General features: G+C 35.2%; 1 protein-coding gene across 1 annotated transcript in view; it reads right to left on the bottom strand.

The window, feature by feature from the left end:
- LOC149702831 (uncharacterized) overlaps window positions 1-22,314 on the bottom strand; it is an 83,076-nt gene extending 60,762 nt beyond the window's left edge. Inside the window, exon 1 of the mRNA XM_089866743.1 lies at window positions 21,751-22,314. Coding sequence (XP_089722869.1) covers window positions 21,751-21,927 — 177 coding nt within the window. The 5' untranslated portion in view covers window positions 21,928-22,314. The remainder of the gene's footprint in view (window positions 1-21,750) is intronic.
- Between the last annotated feature and the right edge of the window lie 218 nt (window positions 22,315-22,532).

A 22,532-nucleotide genomic window follows, 5' to 3' on the forward strand; every position in this document is an offset into this window, starting at 1 on the left:
AAAAACTTTGGTGAAGAGATTTTGCCAAAATATATATTATTTCCAACAAAGCTGAAGTTAACTTGGCTCAGGCTTTTCTTTATGGCTCAATTTAATGTTTGCTTTTCTCATATAATTTATTTGTTTTGAAACCATGGAGGAAAGAGAGAAGAGTCGAATAATGGTAAAAAGAACTCTTCATTTTAGTGGCAAAGGTAGGAGAACGGGTGCGTTCGGTTCAATGTTGTGTTCAGTAGAATTGACAATACTAACGGGGATCTATAGAACCTATAAATATGAGATGATCATTTGAAAAGTCGTTCCTGCTGACGTCAATGTGTGTACCCAAAAGGAACAGTCACAGATAGGTGGGGGTGTATAGAACCTAAAATTATGAGCTGAGCATGGCGCTTGGATCAAGTACATGACGCTTAGATTTAAGATAGTGCATGTCATCTTATTTCGTCTGCATGCCACTTAATATCTGAAAAGTCGTTCCTGCTGACGTCAACGAGTGACGTAAAGCCGTGCCCAAAGGAACAGTCACAGGATTGGTAGGGGAAAAGCGTAGTTCCTTGAAAACAAAATACTAGCAGGGAGTGTAACTAAATCCACATGTAAAAACCCATTTCGACTTGCCCTTTTCATTTTCAAACAACTTAGTCCTTAATTATTATTCAGGCAAACATCTACTCAAGAATCAATGTTTGAACATAAATGACGTTTTTGATTGCAATCCACAAACAGAATTAAAACATTGTTTAGTTTTCCAATCGATCGCTTCTTCGTTTCGTGAAGTCGCTACTAAATTAACTTTTTTGCCGTTTTAACTTGACAGCAAGTTGCAAACCTACAATACTCATATATACTTAAAGGGGCTGTTCTAACAGTGAGATAAATGACAATCTTCCTCATAGAGCTTAGCACAGCGGGCGGGTAAAAAAGGAAAGAGGGAGTTGGACTGCCCCTTTAACTTTGATTACTTGTTCGCCTGGCAGTTTTCTCTATTTTCACAAGTGTGCTCGTACACCATCAACTCTATAAAGTTTTCAAAAAGAAAAAATCGTTGCCAACTCTTTGCGAAAAAAAAATTGCTAAATATATACAAATTTGATTAGGGAAGCAGGGTTTCCCTCGACGTACATGTATCTTGGCTTTTATCAGGCAGACCAATTATTGGCTTTCCATTTCAGTGATCGTATGAACAAAAAAGGTCTATAGGTTTTTCCCGCTTTGTGTTTCTAGACCGTCCTTAGAAACTATTTTACATATAACAAACTTAGTTGATTTACTGAACCGTGCATGCTTTGTCGTAACTAAAATAATGGTTATTTGATTCCACGTGGTAAAGGCTTATGAAGTAACTTTCGCATCGCTAAGGAAAAGGGAAAAGTAGAATTAGAAAAAAGTTAATTCGAAAGAGCATAGAAAATAATGTATTTTTGATCTATGTATACGCATAGTTGAAAAATCTACAATATTAAATCTTAAATATGTTTCAGAAAGTGGTTTGTATCACCAGGGGAATGTTTCAGAAGTGTTCTGATTGAGTTTCCCAAGGTTGGGTCCGCGAATCCATAGCTATTAATCTGTATAGAACATTCTAACCCGTAACAGTTAAGCTTTGTGAATTCAATACCCCTAATCAAACGTAATTTTATTGAATTTCAAAGTTATTAAAAACGACATGTAAATATATAATACTGGACACTTAAAATACCAGGCAACACCGGTACTGTATTAGATATACTCGAGAAAATTGTTTGTGTGTGTGTTTGGTGTTTATGCACAGGCACAATTTGTTACCCAGTTTGACCAAACTGTAAGGTTGGTACCAGTAACACTTAGGCAAGGTTTTAAAAGTGGTTCAGTTCAATTCCGAAAAGTTCGGTTCAAGAAATCTAGCCATTAAGTACGTCCTGTAGCATTCTATACCAGGAATGTTTTAACAACAACAATAACCTCTAACTAGCATCGATTTACTGAATTTTAAAGTTTGTATCAATTAAAACTTGTATAACTAATATACAGCAGAAACACTAATTTTATAAACACGCACCTACAACTCAAAATCCAAGCTATTTTTAGCATATTTCGCATAAAAAAAACTTTCCTGGTTGATAGCCAGATAGTCAATAAAAAGATGTTCTGGAGCTTAGGGTCCCATTTTTCTTAGAAAAATGGGGATTGAAGGAGGTCCAAGAGTTATTCGTTCCGGAGGGTGCTGTTAAAGAATGATCCCGGGAATATCTTTCGGGTCCATAAAAGGACGGATAAGCGATAACGTAGAAAACTAAATAAGGGATTGGTGGCTGCAGAAGACCGAAGAAAAGAAAGATAATCGTGCGAAAGTCTAAGGAAAGCAAGCCAGCCAGAGATGGTATAGCAGCAGCAAACCTAGCTTCGATGATAAGAAGTATCAAAAGTATATAATATTACTTCTCTTCGAGAGAAGTGTAACACAAAGCAGGCGGGGTAATTGTAACATGATTCTTCCCAACATCATTTTATATTTGGAGCAAAGTTATAATATACCGAATCACATAGGCGATAAATAGTTCCTCATCATTACTCTATTTGTATATCCAAGGCGAATGCATGCGCTTGTGCGTTTTTGTCCCACGTCAAGACAATTAAGGTTTGTGGGTTGATTGCTGAGGATTTAGTACCGCCAAACAGTTATAGAATTCACCTTAGCACGGTGCGATGCCCATTTTGATTAAGTTCGATGAGCGGGAGAGCAAACAAAAGTGGCTGAGCCTGGGAAGAAACATGATACATAGCCAGAGTATTAAGGGGGTACAGAGTGTCATCCTTCTTTCCATTATCCCCTTCTGCGAGTATAGAGTAGAAATCTTGTACACGGTGGAACGGCCCAGGAAAACTATCGGCATAAATCGCCTGTTGCCCGTGATTCGGGGCTTGGCTCCAGTCATAGCCTATAGTCTTTCAGGCTCCCGCTGATCGCTTTTTCCGCACGGTTCAACCTTCTATGACCGAGGACTCGAACTCGATTCTCGCAACTATTAGTTTTACGTCTACCCTCTCCCTTTTTCTAGCTCTACTCTGCCAATATCGTTAAGGTTAAAGCTAAGGATTTAGTCTGAGGAAGTGTTCTTTTTTCAAACATAAATAAAGCAGCCACTCGCGCAGCGGTATGAAAGTCAAGATTGTGGAAAGAGTATAAAAAGTTGAACTCTTGGCAGTGATTTAGTTTCTTGGTTCTTGTTGGGTTTTTACCATACATCGTATACTTGGAATCGGGAATAGATACAGCTTAACCTCGTGTGTCCCATGTTAATTTCAGTGCCGGTTTAGTGGGCCGGGCTTGATTGAAGAATCAATTGTGAAGTTTAACCAAAGTAGAAAACTCTATTCACACAAACAGATTGTGTCATTGAAAATATACAACGATGTGAAGATCATGCTTCGAATGATTTTGAAATTTTATAATTTATACCATAAGTTTATAAGGTATGTTCCACCGGAGCCTCCGAGATATCTAGGCCCATGCACGTAGCGAAGCGAGAATATTTTTTTGACTAATTTAGTTCGCCGTGTTTTCCCGCTTGGTGGCGCTTTCAGCACCGTAAAATAAACAAGTTCAGCCTCATGACCCCGTCGACTGCTACAATATTAGGGCAAGGTATAGACGTAGAGCGGTGAAGCCGAGGTCGCGGATAGTTAAAAAATGTTTTAGAAAATTTCGGAAGACCTTCATTAAACAATCATTCCAAAGAAGTAAAGGATAAAAATGTTAAGGTTAAAAATATGAAACGTTTTGAAGGGGTAAAAAATCATCTAATGGTATATGAAAACTGTGAATTTGCAACTTCAAGAAGTTTTGTTTTACTAAAAAAACAACGATGTTAAGATCTCATAATTAATTTTTTGTCCATACAATCTAACCAATAGATTCAGTAAAAAATGAATAGCCCCTAAAAAATTACGTTAATTCAAAGGTGAAACCTTTCTCTTTCATAAAAGTTTTATAATTGGCCTATAAAATGTCATCGATAATTTATGGAAGACCCCGGTCGCAACGGTCATTAAAGCGCCACCTCGTACACACAAAGGGTAAAAAATTTCCTCTATGAAACTGGATATTTCCCCACGTAAAAATCGACATGCATGGGCCTAGATATCTCGGAGGCTCCGGTTCCACAAGTAGGATTCTACCTATACTATGTAATCGGAGCCTCCGGGATGAACTAGGCCCATGCATGTCAAATTTTATGTGGGGAAATATCCAGTTTGTTAGAAAAAATATTTTCACCATAGATGGCGCTTATTTTTCCGTTGTGACAGGGGTCTTCCTTAAATTATCGTTGATATTTTAGGGGTCAGTCATAAAATTTTTATGATAGAGAAAAGTTTCATCCTAAAATTAACGTAAATGTTTTTGGGGCTATTCACTTTTTACTGAATCTTTCGGTTAGATGGTATTGATGACAACAAAATAAATTATTTAAATTAAAATAATTCAGTAAGAGTTATAAAAACGTATACTTACAATCCGCGACCTTGGCCCAAATACTTAAGCAGTCGACAGGGTCACGGGGTTGAACTTTGTTTATTTTTCGGTCGTATCAGCACCCCCAAACGGGAAAACACGGCGAACTAAATTAGTTAAAAAAATATTCTCGCTTCGCCACACGCATGGGCCTAGTTCATCCCGGAGGCTCCGATGTAATGCCAGAGACCTACTGAGAGCTAGTGCGAGAACTACGCGAGCATTGAGTAGACCTACTCTCGGGTTTGCAGTCCATCTTCCAATTTAGTCTGACTTAGCCTTTGACAGCGCCTCACCAGGCGTCGATTTACCTCGAATCTATGACCTACCTCACTCACTTCATGACAAGATATCAGTAGGCAGTGACAAAACTTTTAGAAAATATATCTTATGAACTAATGTTTATAAGTACTCGTAGAAATGTAATTTCAACACATACTTACGAAGAGAATAACGTAAGCAAATGTTTTAACTATACCCAAATTGCTTCCGGCTCATGTAATTCTTTTGTGTCTTTATTTCTACCGTCAGTAAGGTCGTGCACGATACATTTTATTTATGGTGAGGGCGGAGCTTACACGTATCATGGACGCTTATGATTAGAAAAGGGAATACCGTGCGAATGTTAGACTGTTTTAATACTTTTGTTTTCTCGCCACTGGAAACCACACAATATGGAAAAAAATGTGTCGGTGATTAATATTACTTATTTACTGCCTTTCGTGTCAATTTCCCATTCTGATTATTAACAAAATTGACCCCAAATTGAGTACGACCACAGGCTTCGAAATCGATCCACCTATACTATATGTCTTTGTTAGTTCTACCTTTTATACAAAACCAAACGTAAGTTTTAGTTACGTTAACATTGATTTTAACTTTATATTACATTCAATTATCTTTTTATTGACTGTATATTACATTCAATTATCTTTTTATTGACTGTATTTCAAAAGTTCTTAACAACACTGCGTATTCAGATTCAATCTAATTACATAACCTCGCGTGTTTCCATTAATGCCATAGTTTTATTTCCTCATTTGCTTAAATGTGGCTTGTGGGTTTTTCCCAAGTTTTTCCGACACGACAAAACATTTGCTTTGGCCTTTCCTTTAGTGAAATCAATATTACCTGATAGTACAGCGGAAGTCACGCCAAACTCTTACAAATGCGTGCTTCCACTCTCAGGTCATATTGTCGTCGATATAGTTCATGTCACCATTTAAAATCATTGCAAAGAAAGCGCTATAACCCTAAAGCACTGAACGTGTTCCCTCCGTTGAAATCATTGCACTTTCGTTATGAAACGAAGAGTACAAGTTAACCCGCTATGTATTCTAGTTATCGATTTCCTTGTAAAACCAGCGAGATTATAGAATGGGAGTCTCAGTGTTAAGTAAAATCAGAAGTATGTAATACTCTCTTCAAGAGAGGTGTACCACAAAGCGGGGTAATTTTAACATGATTCTTTCCAGCATCAGAACGTTTGGAGCAAGGTTACTAAACGAATCACATACGCGATAAATAGTTCCCTCATCAATACTCTATTAACGCTTAACTATTTGCCAAGGCGCATGCGCTTGTGCGTTTTTGACCCACGTCAAGACAATCAAGGTTTGTGGGTTGATTGCTGCTACCAAACAGTTATAGAATTCACCCTAGCACGGTGCGATGCCCATTTGAAATTTGATGAGCAGAAGAGCAAACAAAAAGGGTGAACCAGGGAAGAATCATGTTACATAACTAAAGTATTAAGAGGATGCATAGTGTCTACCTTCTTCTATTATCTCCTTCTGGTAAAATGTATGCAGTAAAAAGGGGTGCTTTTTGCTATGGGTGTCCTCCAACAACGATCACGAGACGCGTGCCCTTTCAAACAGTTGCACGACGAAGTATTTGCGTAACTGAACGAGCTGTCTCGTTCCCCGTTCCAAATCAACTCCCGTTATTGCATCTCCCTGATAAAACTAAGGTACGTTCTTCTGTATGCACATTTTATGTCTCGCTTCATCCAGTAATATTTTCTTATTACACTTGAAACCTTGCGCTAAGATTTAGCATTAGATTTAGTTTTCTCGCAAGTTAGGAAAAGTAATTAAACTTTGACTTAAGCTAAGGCGCCTTTGTATTTTGACATAATTTCCGGTACCGGCTGTTGCTGCCGTCCCTGCTCTTTAGTAAAATTAATTATCTTGGAATCTGTCGCTGGCCTATAAACATCGTTTCCTTATATTTTATAATAAGGCCGTGCCTCATTGTTTTAATTTACGAAAATTTTCGCGTTTGTCATTGTGTTCCCCGTGTTATTATAGGTTGAAATTGGGGTCTTTATTCGAGTTATTATCAAACTTAATAACTATAACGATGTAGAGATTTGGGTAATTAATAAAGTACCGTTTATTTTAAATTAATTAAGATTTATGGAATAATTAGGATCAGTTTTAATTATCGGTGGCATTTGGAATAATTGTGGTGCCATATTGGAGGAGGTTTTATCCTATCCTTTAACTAACGTCACCATGACCTGCTTCATTCACGTGGAGAAATTCCCAGCGTCGCTTATGTTTTATTTTAGATAAAATCACTACATGCATAACTTATTTTTTTTATGACTTCTGAATTGGTTAATTTAATTAAGTATTACTTTTATAGATTATTGGATGATCAAATATTTAATAGGAAAAAACGTAAATAAATATAGCTTTGGATTGAAATTTAAATTGGTTATAATAACTTTGATTTTGAAATTAACTTTCTCTTCTAATTAAAAAAAACCATGATTTATTTGACTTTCTTACTTAAACATCAAATAACTTTCCGCGAAATTTAATTAAAAATTTAACTAACAAAACTCCTCAAACTTGTCTGGGATTTTTATCCCTAATAATTCCTTACCTTAGCCACTTTATCAGCTTTCACTAAAGCTAAACCTGGGCGCACTGATTTAAAATGATATTTTCTGGATGATAAAAAGTAGTTCGTGACAACTTTACAAGAAGCGAAATGTAAATTAGGTTTTTGATCAATTTTTAATTTTTTATTACTTTAAACATATAACTTCAAGCATCGGAGAATTGCCTTTGAATTCGCCAATAGCAAATTTCGAGCCGGGGTAGAAAGTTTTCAAGGGGTCTGACAGTTGTTGGAAAGTATTTTTTTAAATTGAATTAATAAAATCTCTGCGGGTGTAGAAACTCCACATTTTGTTTAAGATTTAATCTGCGCAGTTGCGAATGCTGAATTGACTTGGCCCTGTGAGATCTGTCTTAAATTTGAGAATGAACCATAAAAACTATCTCTTAATTCGAGAAGTACTCGAGAATTTTATTAAGTATTTCAGAAAGTCGTTTGTTTGTTTTTCATGTTTGTTTACATTCTTGTTTACATGTAACTGCTAGGGTGATATCAGTAACATTAGGGGAAAGGTACATTAGAAGTGGTTTGGTTGAGTTTCTCACGCCATTAAGTCTAAATCCGTCCTATTCTGGACCCACAAATTAAACATATTGTTTTTTTCAATGAAAGTTACAAAAAAACGTAGTTAAAGAGAAAAACAATGACAACATGCACATATTTCATACTGATGGACTCGAACAATGTTTTGAGCTTGTCTGGGTGGCTTCACTAGTATTTAAAGCATGTCTGCTCCTGTGGCAACCCTTAACATTCTGGCTAATCGTATACACACAAATTTTACCTTGCCCAAGGTAGGAGCCAATCAGAACTCGTCCATGGTTCTGGCGGAGCTAAAACTAGCCTTAGAGTGCCAGTCAACTCCACCCCTCGATTATGGGATCATCTAGTGGCATTATTTTAAACTAAACCACAGCCGAGACTTCCTTTAATATGAAAATAATTTAATTCAAAATACATGTCAAGTGCCTGACGTCTTGGGAATCTTTTCATATCGATTTGAAACGAGGCATTCGAAATACCTTTCTTATTACGAAGGATTTTCGATTAAAAACGTGCTAGTATATCTTTCGATTTCGTCAGTACCGCCTTTAAATTGATAAATGGTTTATTTATAAGCGGACCTTTTTAACTTTGGCCGCGTAGCAGTTATATGCCTAGCTATAAAGTAACGTTTTCCCAATTGAATCAATGATGAATAAGTGAAAACATATCTAGTTTGCATTGTTATATTTATTCCAAAATATCAGAAAACATTTCCAGCATATAAATCAATAATTTATATCATGCAATTTTTTAATATCGTGGGATACTTAAATGCACCGAAAAACGATAATCCATTTAGCAAGATTTTCCATGAACAATTAGCGTGTTTTCTTATGTCCAAGTGCTTTCAAAAGTGTGCCGTTGCAAGTAGTAATTAATAGATAAAATTAATTGTTTTAAAATTAAAAGAAATTTATCTCTATTTATATTTATTACGATTAAATTTTGAAATATTGCAATTTATTGACTTTCGTAATATTACTCCTATTTAAAGTTAGTTTTTCGTGGTTTTAAGTATCCGTTTGAAACGTTGGGTTCAGTTCAATACAAAGCAAGCACTAGCCGCTAGTTTAATACAGAGTCAAATAAAATTTGTAGAGGTTCTCTTTGAAAAAATAAAGTTTAATTTACTAATCAAAATTAAAAACCGTCAACAATATAATCCAGAAAGCTTAGAGTTCAAACATTTATTAAGACTTCACGTTTGCATTTCGTCCATTTTGTTTCAAATTATTAAAGGCTATCCATAAATCCCTTTAATATAACGGATTTTAATCTTTATAAATCCAATTAACATATTCAAAGGTTGGTTATTATTTTTTTAATCAAATGAATATTCTCCAGGAACTAATGTGAATTTTCCCGATCCCATAAATAATTTAGTTCGATTTTTAATAAACCTTACAAAAAACACAAAATTGTTTAAACAAATCTCAGCTATAATCTAAGATAGATTAAATCTTAAACTCTAGTCCAAGACGTAATTCAAACTTCAAATTAAACTGTTAAAATAAAATAAATTATATTCTTTCAATTCGTTCAATCTTTTCCATCTACAATTTATAAAAAATTGCAACCATTATCTCTAAATCAAGAGAATTAATTCAACCCCAAATCTATTAAATTTGACAATCATTTCTCTTCAATATAAAATTCCTCCTATCTCTTTTTTAAATCAGTCTTCTTACCAAGTTACCACACACATTGAATTTATCATAGTAAGTTAAAGGAAAAGTTAATGTAATATAACATAATACCTTAAAAGAATGGCCTTTTTCTAAACATAAAAGGAAAAATATTAAAAAATAATGATCTGCTAAACAGGATCTCTTACCCTTACCTCTCAGCCCGTAAGAATTCAACCAATCCCGTAGGGGTAAGAGGTTCTAGCTAGCAGACGCCACTAAACCAATGGTGAATGGCGCAGTAGTCCTTGATTATTTTTAAGACTAATTAAATGCTAATTCTTTCGTAATAAGAGATCATATATTATTATTTAATATTTAATTCCTTTTAGAAAAATACCTTTCATTTAAGGTACAATTTTACGTCACCTGAACTTTTCCTTTAAAATTGATTTATCGTTAAACTTATCATTCATCGTCTAATACTTCGGAAAAAGCACTCGGGAAAAGTTTGAAATCTCGTCTTTTATAACGTCTTAATAGTCTGTCTCATATCTCAACGTCTCGTCGCGGTTTAACCCTTTTGCCAATGGTCTAAAAATCCTTTTTGTATATGTCATATTTCTATCGTTATCATAAGAAAACAGTAAAGGCCCTAAAGACATCCAGAAACGTATAGAGAACGAAAAAATGCCCTCTTGAGAAAAGGCTCTTGACTGCACCCCGATATATCATTGATTTCCATTAAATCTTCGTGTAAGACCGCCTTGGTAAGGAAGGGGTATGTTTTTCATCTTTTTTTGGAATACAGCCAGTGGTTAGGAAAACTAAAAGGTCATTAATTGAAGTGTTGCAGCAATTATTATCACCAATGGCTGATAGAAGTATGCAAGGAAGCAAAACTCGCGTATGAATACTATCGAGAGTTCGCAGGCAAACCAAATTACATAAATATGTGCTCACCAATTGCCAGCAAGATTCTAACGACTCAAAAGTCGAGCTGTTTTCGCAGGAGATTGGAAAAATATAACGTAATATCAGGGATAGATTTAATTTTAGAAGTTGGAATGGAGAACGGTTAGTATTTACTTCAGTCCAACTCATATCCCAGTATAGAGCCCGTCCCTCCAGCACGTAACTAAAAGTTTAAATTATCTTATTGGCTCACTTAAACTACGTTTTGATGACGTTGCTGACGGGGACGGCGAAAAATACGTAATTCCTTTTCACCTCTGTCGCTATGACCCGCCTCTTCTTTCATACCCCCTCCGTCCCGTGGAAGGGGGGTGGGTCCGGGACTTTGACGCACTCCCAGATTACTCTGTTCTCCATTCCTACTTCTAAAATTAAATCTATCCCTGGTAATATTGATGTAGAGCGCTGATTACTTGACCAAAATAAGCTCCAGAGAAACGCAGTCTTAGCGTATTAAACACCATACCGTGCACCTTCAGCTCCGTTATTCGAATTTACTCTTGGTTATCAAGCGAAAGATTTGTATTGCCTTCAAGTGACTGACTTTTGCTAACATATCCTCTCTTGGTAACCATATACATTCCTTCTTCCTGCCTTTCGCAGTCATTGTTTCAATCTATCTTAACAAGGTGTATTCGCTCTAACGTCTTTTAGAAAGAGGAAATCAACTGTACGTGTTAGTCGAAGTAGAGTTAGAGCGAGAATGCGTAAGGCTGATGGAAGTCAAAATTCCTAGTGCTCTCTCTAATATGGCATGGAATTTGAGTTATTGGCGGCCACTAGGAGAGCGACAAGGTTGTTTTTTTGGGGGGTTTCTTTCACTATATATCCTTAGACACCTTTTGCAGCATCTGTGCTGTAAGTTTTCTTCCGTGAAGCATCGATCAACTCTTGTGGTATATCGCATCTCAGACCACCTAACCATGGACAGGCAACGCCGTGTTAAACCAGCGTTAATAAATTGAAGTGCCTTTACGGGTCTTCCGACCGGAATTTATCACCAAATTTTACTAGGGTTTGGCGATGAACTTGCGATACATGTCGTTACAGCGCTAGTGTCAGCAGGCGTTGCTCTAAGCAAACCTGTACTTAGCTCCCTATTTAGTTTCCTGTCCATGGTCAGGTGGTCTTTGACGCCATGCACTCAAATAACCCGACCCACACGTATTTATGTGTATCTAAGGCGAGATTTTGTCGGTGGAGTCGGTGCGCCACAATGTCTCGGTAAGGCAGATATACCTACTAAGACTTCGGGCAACTTGTGGGGCTGTGAATGTGAAAGGTTTAACCTTAAAGGTATTGTAAAACAATTGTGTCTCTGCATAAATTTATTTACAAAAACTGCAGCGCTGTCAAGAGGAATACTATTGCTCACTCTATAGTGTTGCCAGTATCATAGGACCTCAACTTAGAGCAGATAGGAGACTGGTTATTTTGCATAAATTTGAGTCAAGTTAAGTAAAATGCATTGAAAACTTATACATTCCTACCTACTACAGACTTATCAACGTTGTTGTATATTTTTAAAATATCTCTCAACTTATCGACCGAATAAAATATAGAAGCGACACCGGGAATTCCCATCTTGAGGTCTTCGCTGAATAAGCATGATTGGGCGTATACTCTAGTAAGCTCGCGACTCTTGAGCCTGCATGTCGTTGTCAATCAAGGTCCTGAATTTATAATTAATAATTGCTGCATCGCAAGAATAGGCCTTATCGACGATAAAAAAGTGGGGTAGGCAGCCATCAGTGCATGGACATAAAAGGTGGTTGATATATTGCCATCTCTGCGTACTCTCATAATACAAAAAGACTATTGCAGGCGCGAAAAAGCGAGTTGGAAGACTAAATTCCCCCCTCTTAGAAACATCGAAATGGCCTATTTCTGGTGTTGTCTCGATGTTTTAACACCTGGTTTAAAAAAAACTCCGCTTAAATTAATTTAAGCTTGAAAATGAGCGAGTACCAATTCCATCGACCGTCTACTGCTGATTCTATTTACTTATATATACCCCTGACTAAACTCTTAAGTCACGTTAAGCCTTTATCACGTTTCGACCTCCCTTTATGAGTTAACCCTGATGAAAACCTCAGGAAGAAAGGGATCAGGTTCCTTTTGAATTTGAAATAAGCTCGAGATTATTTCCTTTCGTCCGCTGGCTGCCTGCAGGAGGATTTTCATTCTGCCTGCACAATAAAGGCATAGCTATACGGTATAATCTTTGAACGAGATTCTTTTGTTCTTAAGACTTCATATAAAATCTAAAAAGAAACGAAAGTAGGCGGAGAAAGGCATTTTCACGTTTGGCTGCTTCGTTTTATTGCTTTTCCGATCCCTTCTTACTTCGCCTTGGCTAAATCTTCAAGCAAACGGGCCCTTTATCTTTACTTTTCTTTTTTGTTTAATTTAAACTTTTTTCTTTACACTTCGTTCACTTTTAACTTCCATCTATGCTAATTTTTCTAATTTAGCTCCGAGCTCGATTTCACAAAGAGGTAAAATTTGATATAATATTTGAGAGGAAAAAGTTAGGAAGTATCCTACTTGTTTGCTCTCGGAAAAAGATCTTAAAAATTAAGCGTTGTTCCCACTTTTTTACCCAATTTGAAAAGAAAGTAATTTAGTAACGAATTTAGGAGCTAGATTAAATATAAATGTGCTTGTGGTTATTTGAAGGTTTTAATATTGTTTAAATTAATGTATTTTAGAATTAGAGGAACGTATACATGATCTGTGAAGCCATTTTTTAACTTTTCTTTTTTTGGCTTGTCGAGAAAACCGAAAATATTGGGAATTGGGGGTGACTTCAATTCGTATTTTTAAATCACAATTTCATTTCTCGCGTTTTATGCAGGGTTATTTTTTATCATATTTATGTTACTCAATTATTAATTTTTATGACTTTTATATTTATTTATATTTCATAGTTTTAATGATTTGCAATGCATTATTCGCGATTCCTCCTTTTCTACTACAAATATTATTTATTATTAATTTCTATTCTATAATATTCTGAATGTTTCGTTTGATTATATTTAATTGTGTTTTCTTAAAATAATTGGGGGTGAATTCAATTCGTATTTTTAAATCACAATTTCATTTCTCGATTTTTATGCAGAACTATTTTATTATCATATTTATGTTACTCAATTATTAATTTTTATGACTTTTATATTTATTTATATTTCATAGTTTTAATGATTTGCAAAGCATTATTCGCGATTCCTCATTTTCTACTACAAATATTATTTATTATTAATTTCTATTCTATAATATTCAAAATGTTTCGTTTGATTACATTTAATTGTGTTTTCTTAAAATAACGTAATATCGGCCAATAATAGTATAAATCACTAGCTATTGCGAAAATGATAAATCCGGGTATTAAATAAAATTCTATACTGTTTAAACTCCCCGCAAATAAATTGAAGCAATCAGAAGCCCTTAAATACTAAAACTTTAACAACTTCAAATGGAATCAAAAATTTCAAGTCCACTCGAAACCTCTTGACAATGTGAACACGACTTTCATCTCCTTTGACTTCCTACTTCCGGGGTTTCATTGTATGCTCTTTTAAAATCGGTGGACGTTTCTTTACTTTGGAAAGACGAGACCAGAGGGGGAGAGGGTTAAGGTTTTGAATAAATCAACCCTTTTCCTATTTTATTCCTAACTGTAAAATTTTGAATCTTCGATTCTGTGTGTATGTACTTCCGCGGGCCATACTACGTCCTGCTTAACTTCCCCTCCGTCTTTTAGGTTCCTTTAACGTCAAGAAATCTTTATATCCAATTCCCAGTTGCGAAATATCGGGCGGAAGAGATACGGATCCAAGTCAAAAATAATTTTTTTCTGCCGTTGGGGGAAAAAAACCAGAGTATTTTTTACATATAAATTATGTTTGCACTTTTGAAATTGAGCTGACAGTACGTTTCACTTTCCTTTGGCAGATTTTCGTTGCGAGGTTGGGAAAGAATTTTAGCGTATCTATCTATGACAGGTTTAAAATACTGATTTTCATCAGGTTTCCTTTCTGACGCTCTAGACACGTTTTTTAAGAGATTTTAGCGATATTATATGTACTCTGAAACGGATCGTCTAGACAGTGACTTGATTTGACCTGATATGAATATTGCACGTGTACCATATGCGCTGTCTTGTTGTTAAATGTGTAATTTAAAGCTTGCTTACGTAATTTTTCTTTGGTTTTGTAAGATTCTGGTAAGATCGAAATTAGAAAGCCAAGGGCTAGGTCAATTAGGCCAGATTTGAGATCCACCTTGGCCAGAATTAAAGTTATAGAATAGTTTTCACAAGTTTCTTAAGGAAATAGAACCTCGAAGGTGGTCTTTAATAATTGCGTTTGTAAATACCATACTAAAGCCATAGTAATGGTACTGAATATTGTAATCCAGGAAAGTGTATTAAAGAAATAATTCATGTAAAATTATATTCTCTTTGAGAAGGACATTATTTCTAACAGGAATGCATAGATCTAATAGGAATAATAGTGTTGCCATTTTCACTTAACGTATATAGACAGATTTTATGGAAGGAACTAGACTAATCATTATATATGACGAATTTTACCTCGCGAACAATTTATCTCATCGCACTTTGCACCTAGCGCAAACTTAATCTTGCCTGGCTTCCAACCACTGAAATCATAGTTAGAAAGACGCCAGAATTATGAGCCATGAGCCCATGACGGATTGTAAGTTCCCAAGCCCGGCCCATAAAACCCGCATAGGAATTAACATGGGATTTATGGGAGCACAATTATTCCAATTATTTGTATGTATTCCAACTTCAATTATTATCGAAACGCCATTATGAATCGTATATTTATACCCAAACCGAATTGAATTGCCCGTTTAACCAAAGTTTTCCATACATAATAGATTTCCCTAAATAAACTGTTTCATTTTTCACAGCGTCCCTGTAAGTGGGCTACTTATTGAGCATTTATGTGTTGCGGGTTAAACATTTTTACAGGCGCCCATAGGAAATGCATTAGTTATATTCCCCTAAATGTTTGCTTTGCCCGAACTCTTAAATGCCACGTTTAAAACTTTCTAAAGGGTTGCATTATAATATGAATTATTTTTTTTAAACAGAAAATCAATAAATTCTTGAAATCCAACCCCAATCTTAGCGCAATACCAAAAATTTCCCGCTTTCTCAACTAGGATATTTCAAGTTCTCTCAAGTTTCTATTCACGGTTAAATCCGTGTATTGAATTTCATATTTATGCAAATTTTAATATTGTGGAATATTTTTAACGCGCTATTGCGATTAAGTTCTTCACTGTTGCAGAAATACGCACCCGAATTCAAGAGTCTTTTATGCTCTCGAAGATATATTTTCTACAGCTTTTGTGTTGAATTGAAGCTTCAATATAATACCCAATTTTTAATACAACTTTATTAAGAATTTATTTATTTACTTGGAATATTAAAGAGGTTTCACCGTTTGGTAACCACTTTCATTGGAGGGTTATTTACATATTTAGGAAAATTCAGATATCTCTGGAGAAAATCTTGAAATCTATGCCTACAGTGAAATCGCGATATATCTTTGTGTCGAAATCCGAGATCAAAGGGAAAAAGTAACGAAATCACTAGGAATATTTCGAAGTGTTCGAATAAATAACCATATCACTAGGTATATTTCGAAACATTTGAATAAATAACGAAATCACTAGGTAGATTTCGAAATGTTTGAAAAAATTTAAAATCTTTGATACAAAATTCCAAATCATCATAGAAATCTTGATATCTATTACGATCAGCGAGTTGTATTGAAAATTTTTTTAAATCTCTTATGAATTTGGTGAATATTTGAAGATACATAAATAATAACAAAATCATGTAAGATTTTTGATAATGTAGGACTCCTTGGTTTCATTAATCTGTGGAATGGAAAAAAGAGCAGTTCACACAGATAAATCTCTTTTTAAGACTAGAGTTGGCAATATCCGAGAAATCTTAACTTCGTAGCTATATTTGGAAATCTTTATGAGTTGGAAAGACCAGAAATATGGGTAAGGTAAAATATCATGGCTTCTTACATTTGAAAATATCTTTACGTCTTCCTTTCTATTTAAAATGGGGATAGCGTTTCAAGCTTTAGTTCAAATTCCAGTGGAAAATGTATACTGTAGGTTATATACTTATAACTCTTTTATATCCAGGGCAAAAGATAGTCATCTTATAACCTTTTAGAGTATATTTCAATATCAATATTCCCATCTTGAATAAAAATGTTACCGATATTGAAAATGGAAAAGCTTAAGGGTATGGTGAAAGCTATAAATGTCAGGAGTCCAAAATTTCGATGCAACCATAAGGGACCATCCTTGGCGAGGATATTTTTATGAACTTTCCTCTTCTGTTAGTTTCATATTTTAGTCATACATTCTGCAGGTGTAGCTCATGAACACATGCTTCACTTCATTTCTATCAATTCTCGATATAAACTTTGGGAACGGTCAAGGATAAGTTTTGGGTACCCGGTTCCCAAGTGCATCTCCACCATATTTGAGAGTTTGTAGAGATCTAGCCCAAAGGTATGAGGTCATTAAGACTTATGGGTTCTTGTTACTAAGCTCTAAAGCTGCAATATATGACTTTTCATTCAATAACAATAATATTAATAATATTACAAAGGAAAATATTAGAGCCTCCAAAATATCAAAACGTATTTGACGATTCCAATGTCTTCATTTTCTCAAGTTTTGCATAAAAATTCGCTGGAAAAATATGCCTATTGAAATCGAACTCCAAAACCTAAGGCCACAGATCAATATTTTGAAGAGTTAAGTTTCTCTTGAACTAAAACAAAAATTAGTATAGAAAGAGGTCAATTATACAATTAACCGAACCAATTATCGCAAAACTCTCTCCAAAATCTCCATTTTATTGTTTACAATTGGCCTTGTTTAAGACATAATTTGTATTCTTGAAGTGGAGGTTTCGGCCTAATTGTTATTGACCTATTTTAATTATTAAATTAAAGAGAAAGGAAGCTCCATTTTTAAAATATTGATCTGTGTCCTGATATTGAGTACCAATTTAATTCATATAATTCTCTAGCGCAGTTGACGATTCAAATTTTAATTGAAAAATTTATTTAAAATTTTCGAAACTGATAAACAACACAACAGATAGAACGTTTTTTGCAATCTGTTTAGTCATACGTTTGTGAGCAACTCTCCAGTTCAAGGCACGAATATCACATCTGGTTAAATTAGATTATACGAATCTACCATAAGAATAAAATAATTTCACTTTACCCCTCTAAAACTAACCAAAAACCTTTACCAAATTGCATCTTTTTTTTCGACTGTGGCATTCTTGAAAATGGAGTAGTAAAAGCTACATTAAAGCGCGTACATGGAGACGAACTTTCAGTATCAAACATTTTCGATCTACGAAGTATATTTTTGGCGAGAAAAATAAAACCGAGATCGATCGGTCATTTTTGACAGTATTTCACCCGTCAAGTAAGATAGCCATTTGTCATTTCCAGATTTTTTGACTCTCACTCCGTAGGCCTAGGAAACTATACATCTTCATACCAAAAAAAAATATATTCAACTCATTTTTGACTTTTATCTTCTTTGTTTTTGAAATTCTTCTTTATCAAGAAAATACTTGTATGGAAGTAAAACTTTGATATTTGACTCTCTTTATGTTTTTTTCTTCACGTTATGTGTGTTAAAAAAAAGCGTGTTAGGACCGTAGTATAGTAAGTTCTATGGGTCGATATTGTTCTATGGGATCCCGTTTACTGGTGATTAGCGTGTTTTACAAATAACCCCTTATTTAAATGAGCATTATCTTTCAATTTGTTACTTAATTTTAAATGGTAATTAATCATAACTGGTAGGGAAAAATAACCTAGAACATTTTCAACTCAAAATCGTTCACTGTTTCACCACCATTTTTGGAAAACCCTGTGTATCTAGTACATAAACAGGTCTTGTAAACAGGGAGTGCTTAGGTAATTGGAACCTATAATGCCAATGCTAATAGAAATAACAATGAAGTGGGCCACTTTGATGGAAAGCTTTCTGTAGTGTTGTTTACAACTGTAATTTCACTTTTCCCAAAGCTAGAATCGGTAATTTAGCGAATCACCTTCTGGTAGTTCTCTTTGGTGTATGTACATCATAAGTTTATAAGATATGTTCCATAAGCTTTTCACTGGTTACAAACTGGAGCTTGTCATGAAGTGAGGGAAGTAGGTCATAGATTCGAGGTAAAGCGATGCCTGGTGAGGCGCTGTCAACGACTTAGTAATGCAGACTAAATAGGAAGATGGAAGTCGTGCAAAATTAACCACCGAGTGTATGACTTCAATTCTCGCTTGTCCATCTCGAACTATAGCTCTTAGTAAGTCTCAAGCATTACGAAGTATAGGTATTGTCATACTTATGGAACATACCTTATGGTAACATTTAAAGATTACATTATCAGATTTACACGAGGAACTATTATAGGCTCAATTTGTTGTATAAATTTTAATTAAGGTCATCACATTTTACTTAACATGAACTAGTATAATTAGCTTCAGTTTTGTGAAGAAAGAAAAACAAGTTAATTAGCTTCAATTTTGCAAAGAAAAAGAAACTAAACCTCAGAGTGTATCCAACACACATTAAGTTAATGGTCATGCTCTAGCTTTTACCCCTTTGAAGGAAAGGTAGTTCTTACCATCGACCGTTTCATATAAATTTTGCATTTTCTCTTGCATGTATGACAGTTTAAGCTTGCACATAACCGAGAGGAAAAACTTTTATCGATTTTAAAGTATAATATAAGAGCGCTCTGGAACATTTCGGATTCCGTATTTTCAGGAATATTACTGTATATTTTTCAAAAAGCAATAAAATTCGAAGCGCGGTTGTTTACCTCAAAAGTATTTGTGTTTCGGTTGCAAATCTTAATATTTGAATATAAATGGTTAAATTCCTTCTTTGTTTTAAACATTGCAATGAATTTCAAAAGGCTAAGTTCAGATTCAAGCGGGAATTAAAATTTCTGTATCAGATGGTGGTAACTTGTAGAAAAAGAGACTCTCAGGCTATAAAATAACACAAGAAGGCAGCGCCCTACGGCCTCTGTGGTTTGCTTCTTTACTGGAATTGATGGAGTGTTCTATTTCAAAATATTTTTCTGTGACCTTATAATGTTCATATCTGTTTCATGAATCCGTTCTTGGTTATTGTAAATTACCTAAGCGTCCAAGCGTTGCCTGGGGTAATTTAAAGCAGTGGAAACCTGGACGAGGTTTCTGTCTATGTGGACAATGATCAGGAAATAATCTTGCACCCATGCCCAATGAAATATTTGCACGATGTTATTTATTTATTTTTTCTAGAAAAGTTTTTTTGGAACTCTCAAATTCAATAAAACCACGCTTAAATAGGGTTTATTCATAAAGCTAAAATGTTATAGGTCTAAAACATCCTGTTCTTTACAGGGGTTCGCGGACCCCACCTTAAGGAACTCAACCGAACCATTTCTTAAACCTTCGGCTAGTGTAACCTGCTGATGCCACCCATAATTTTTGCAAAATTCGGTGACGACTTGTGACTGTGCATTAAGAAAACTGACATACAAACAAACAAACATATTTTCTGTTTATCGTTATACGAATTTCTTGAACTTTCTAATTTCTTAAACTCTATTGTGTGGATGAAATAGTATAAATATGAAAACAACGCAACAGAAATAACTGTAATTCGACTGTTATTTTTCTAGTTCTCAGAACAAAAATCTTCTTAGCATAACTCGTATTCTAAAACCAAAACCTCAATTTTATTTTTCTTATTTCTACATCATAAAAGGGTATAAGGAAAAACCAATTCTTAAGGAATATACCTAGTCCCCAAGGTTATCCTGTACTCCATTTTCATCCCATTCCCCATAAGAATCTGCGGGTTAGTAGAAAAGCCAGAAAAATAATTTGAAAAGTGCAATCTCACTACCATATATACAATGTAACAATGTTAGAAAGGAACGAACGAAATAACTTTATTGGTGGTATAAAGTGAGGGTTTTACTGTGAAACGTTTTATCTTTGTTAGTCTGTAGTAGTCAGTATCGACTCAATTACTTTTTACAGAGGTGTTACGGAAAGTGGTGTCACCAGGTATTGGTGCATTCAAAAGTTATGAAAAAAAAGAAACTCTGAAAAGACACCCTGAATATATTGGAAAATTGCATAGAAACTTCATGGAATTATGATGAAAAGCGAAGTTATTTTCATATAATTTATGTTTAATTCTTATTTTAAAATACCAAGTGAAAATATTTAGGAACGATATTTTAAAAGCCTCTTGTTCTTAGTCTAATGAGGCGATGTGAGTGCGTTACTTGTTGGCCAATTTCTTACTATCTTTTTAAAAATTATAACCCTTTAAATACCTAGAATAGTGTCTATACAAAAACCAGTAACTCCCTTACACAACCCACAAAATATATTTAAACGACTGGCTAATCGTGTGATATACAGATACCTGATCTTAAAGCCACAAACATACACGATACACCTAGCTTATAAAATTGTGGTTTTCGTATTTTTCGGACCATGTTTTTAGTATCGTAGATGTAACGTTATCATTATAGTAAAAGACCTGTGTGGAAAAAAAACACGCCCGAAAAACATCCAGAACTCGACCTAGAACAACTTACACAAACAATAAACCAAGTGGGATGTGCAAACATATACAATTTGGGCACGCGTTGTGTTGACCTCTTGTAAGACAAAATGTATTTCATAGGGTCACTCATTACACGGTACAGAAACAAACATAGTTTTGGAACGCTCGAACAGAAAACCTTTTACCGCCTGATGCCTTGTTTTTATGGGCTTTTATGATGTCAGGCTTTTCACATTGTTTTTAGGGGTTTTTATTTCAACAAATATTTGCATTGTGTGAAAATAATTTTGATGTCGAGGACAGAACAACAACAAAGTGTATACGCTATTTGTTTTTATGTGATATCAAGTCCCAGTTACGTCTAATATAGGTTTAGGACATGCAACCAAGCCTAGATAAATAAAATTGCTTTCCCTAGATACTTAGTTGAAACTCGAAATGAAAATTTAAGAGTGACACGAATGTGAATGTCCATATGAAATATACTTTGTCTAAGATGTTAGTAACGTTGAGATGGCCTCTTACCTCTTCTCCTGGAAATAAGCTAGCGGTTTGTTTCTTCCATTCGGCCGCGTTGGCTGTGCGTGAACTTCTGTCTCCTCGAACATACCGACCCAACTCTACCGTGACGGGGGATGCCTTGAAAACAGTTCCTTTGCGGTTTCGAAACGTCGCTTGCTCCTGAACCGATAACGCCAACATTTTTCTCCGCTTCCTTAATTCTTCCTTAAATTCTAACTTCTATTTTCCCATTCCTGACTTCATTTTAGGTGGGAAAATTATAAGTTTATGGAATAGGAATTCGGCGTCTGGTCACTCACGCCTGTCGCCTTAACGACGTCCGAACTCTCCGACTGGTGAGAGTCTAAAGACAGCTCGTGCAACTGCACTTTTGCTCCTCGGAGCCTTCGGTCGAACTCGGAACTCTACTAAATGAACGTCGGGTTTAGCTGCCTTGGACGCCTGTTTTCCCCACACACTCCTCCACCACGCTTCTGGTCTGCTTCTAGAATCTCATTGGTGCATGCAACTCACTAGGTTTTCTCTCTTTCCAACGCGTGGCCGCTGTATTTTCCTTAGGATCTTTACTTCGATCGAATCTTGCTTGGATCTGACAGGAAAGGATTTGTACGCTTCAGGTCTGCTGACAAGGAAGACGCGTTTCTTCAATAGGTAGTTTAATTTGGAACTTATGTCTTCGGTCAGTGTTGGGTTAACAATAATTTAGTTTCGCGTGTATTACGTGTTTAGATATGGACAATGTGAATGGATCGAAGTTTTAAGGTATTTTTTTTTCTCCTTTAAAG

Source organism: Phalangium opilio, unplaced genomic scaffold (assembly GCF_054372755.1).
Source record: "Phalangium opilio isolate 3A_F unplaced genomic scaffold, DU_Popi_V2 ptg000017l_1, whole genome shotgun sequence".
Lineage (NCBI taxonomy): Eukaryota > Metazoa > Arthropoda > Arachnida > Opiliones > Phalangiidae > Phalangium > Phalangium opilio.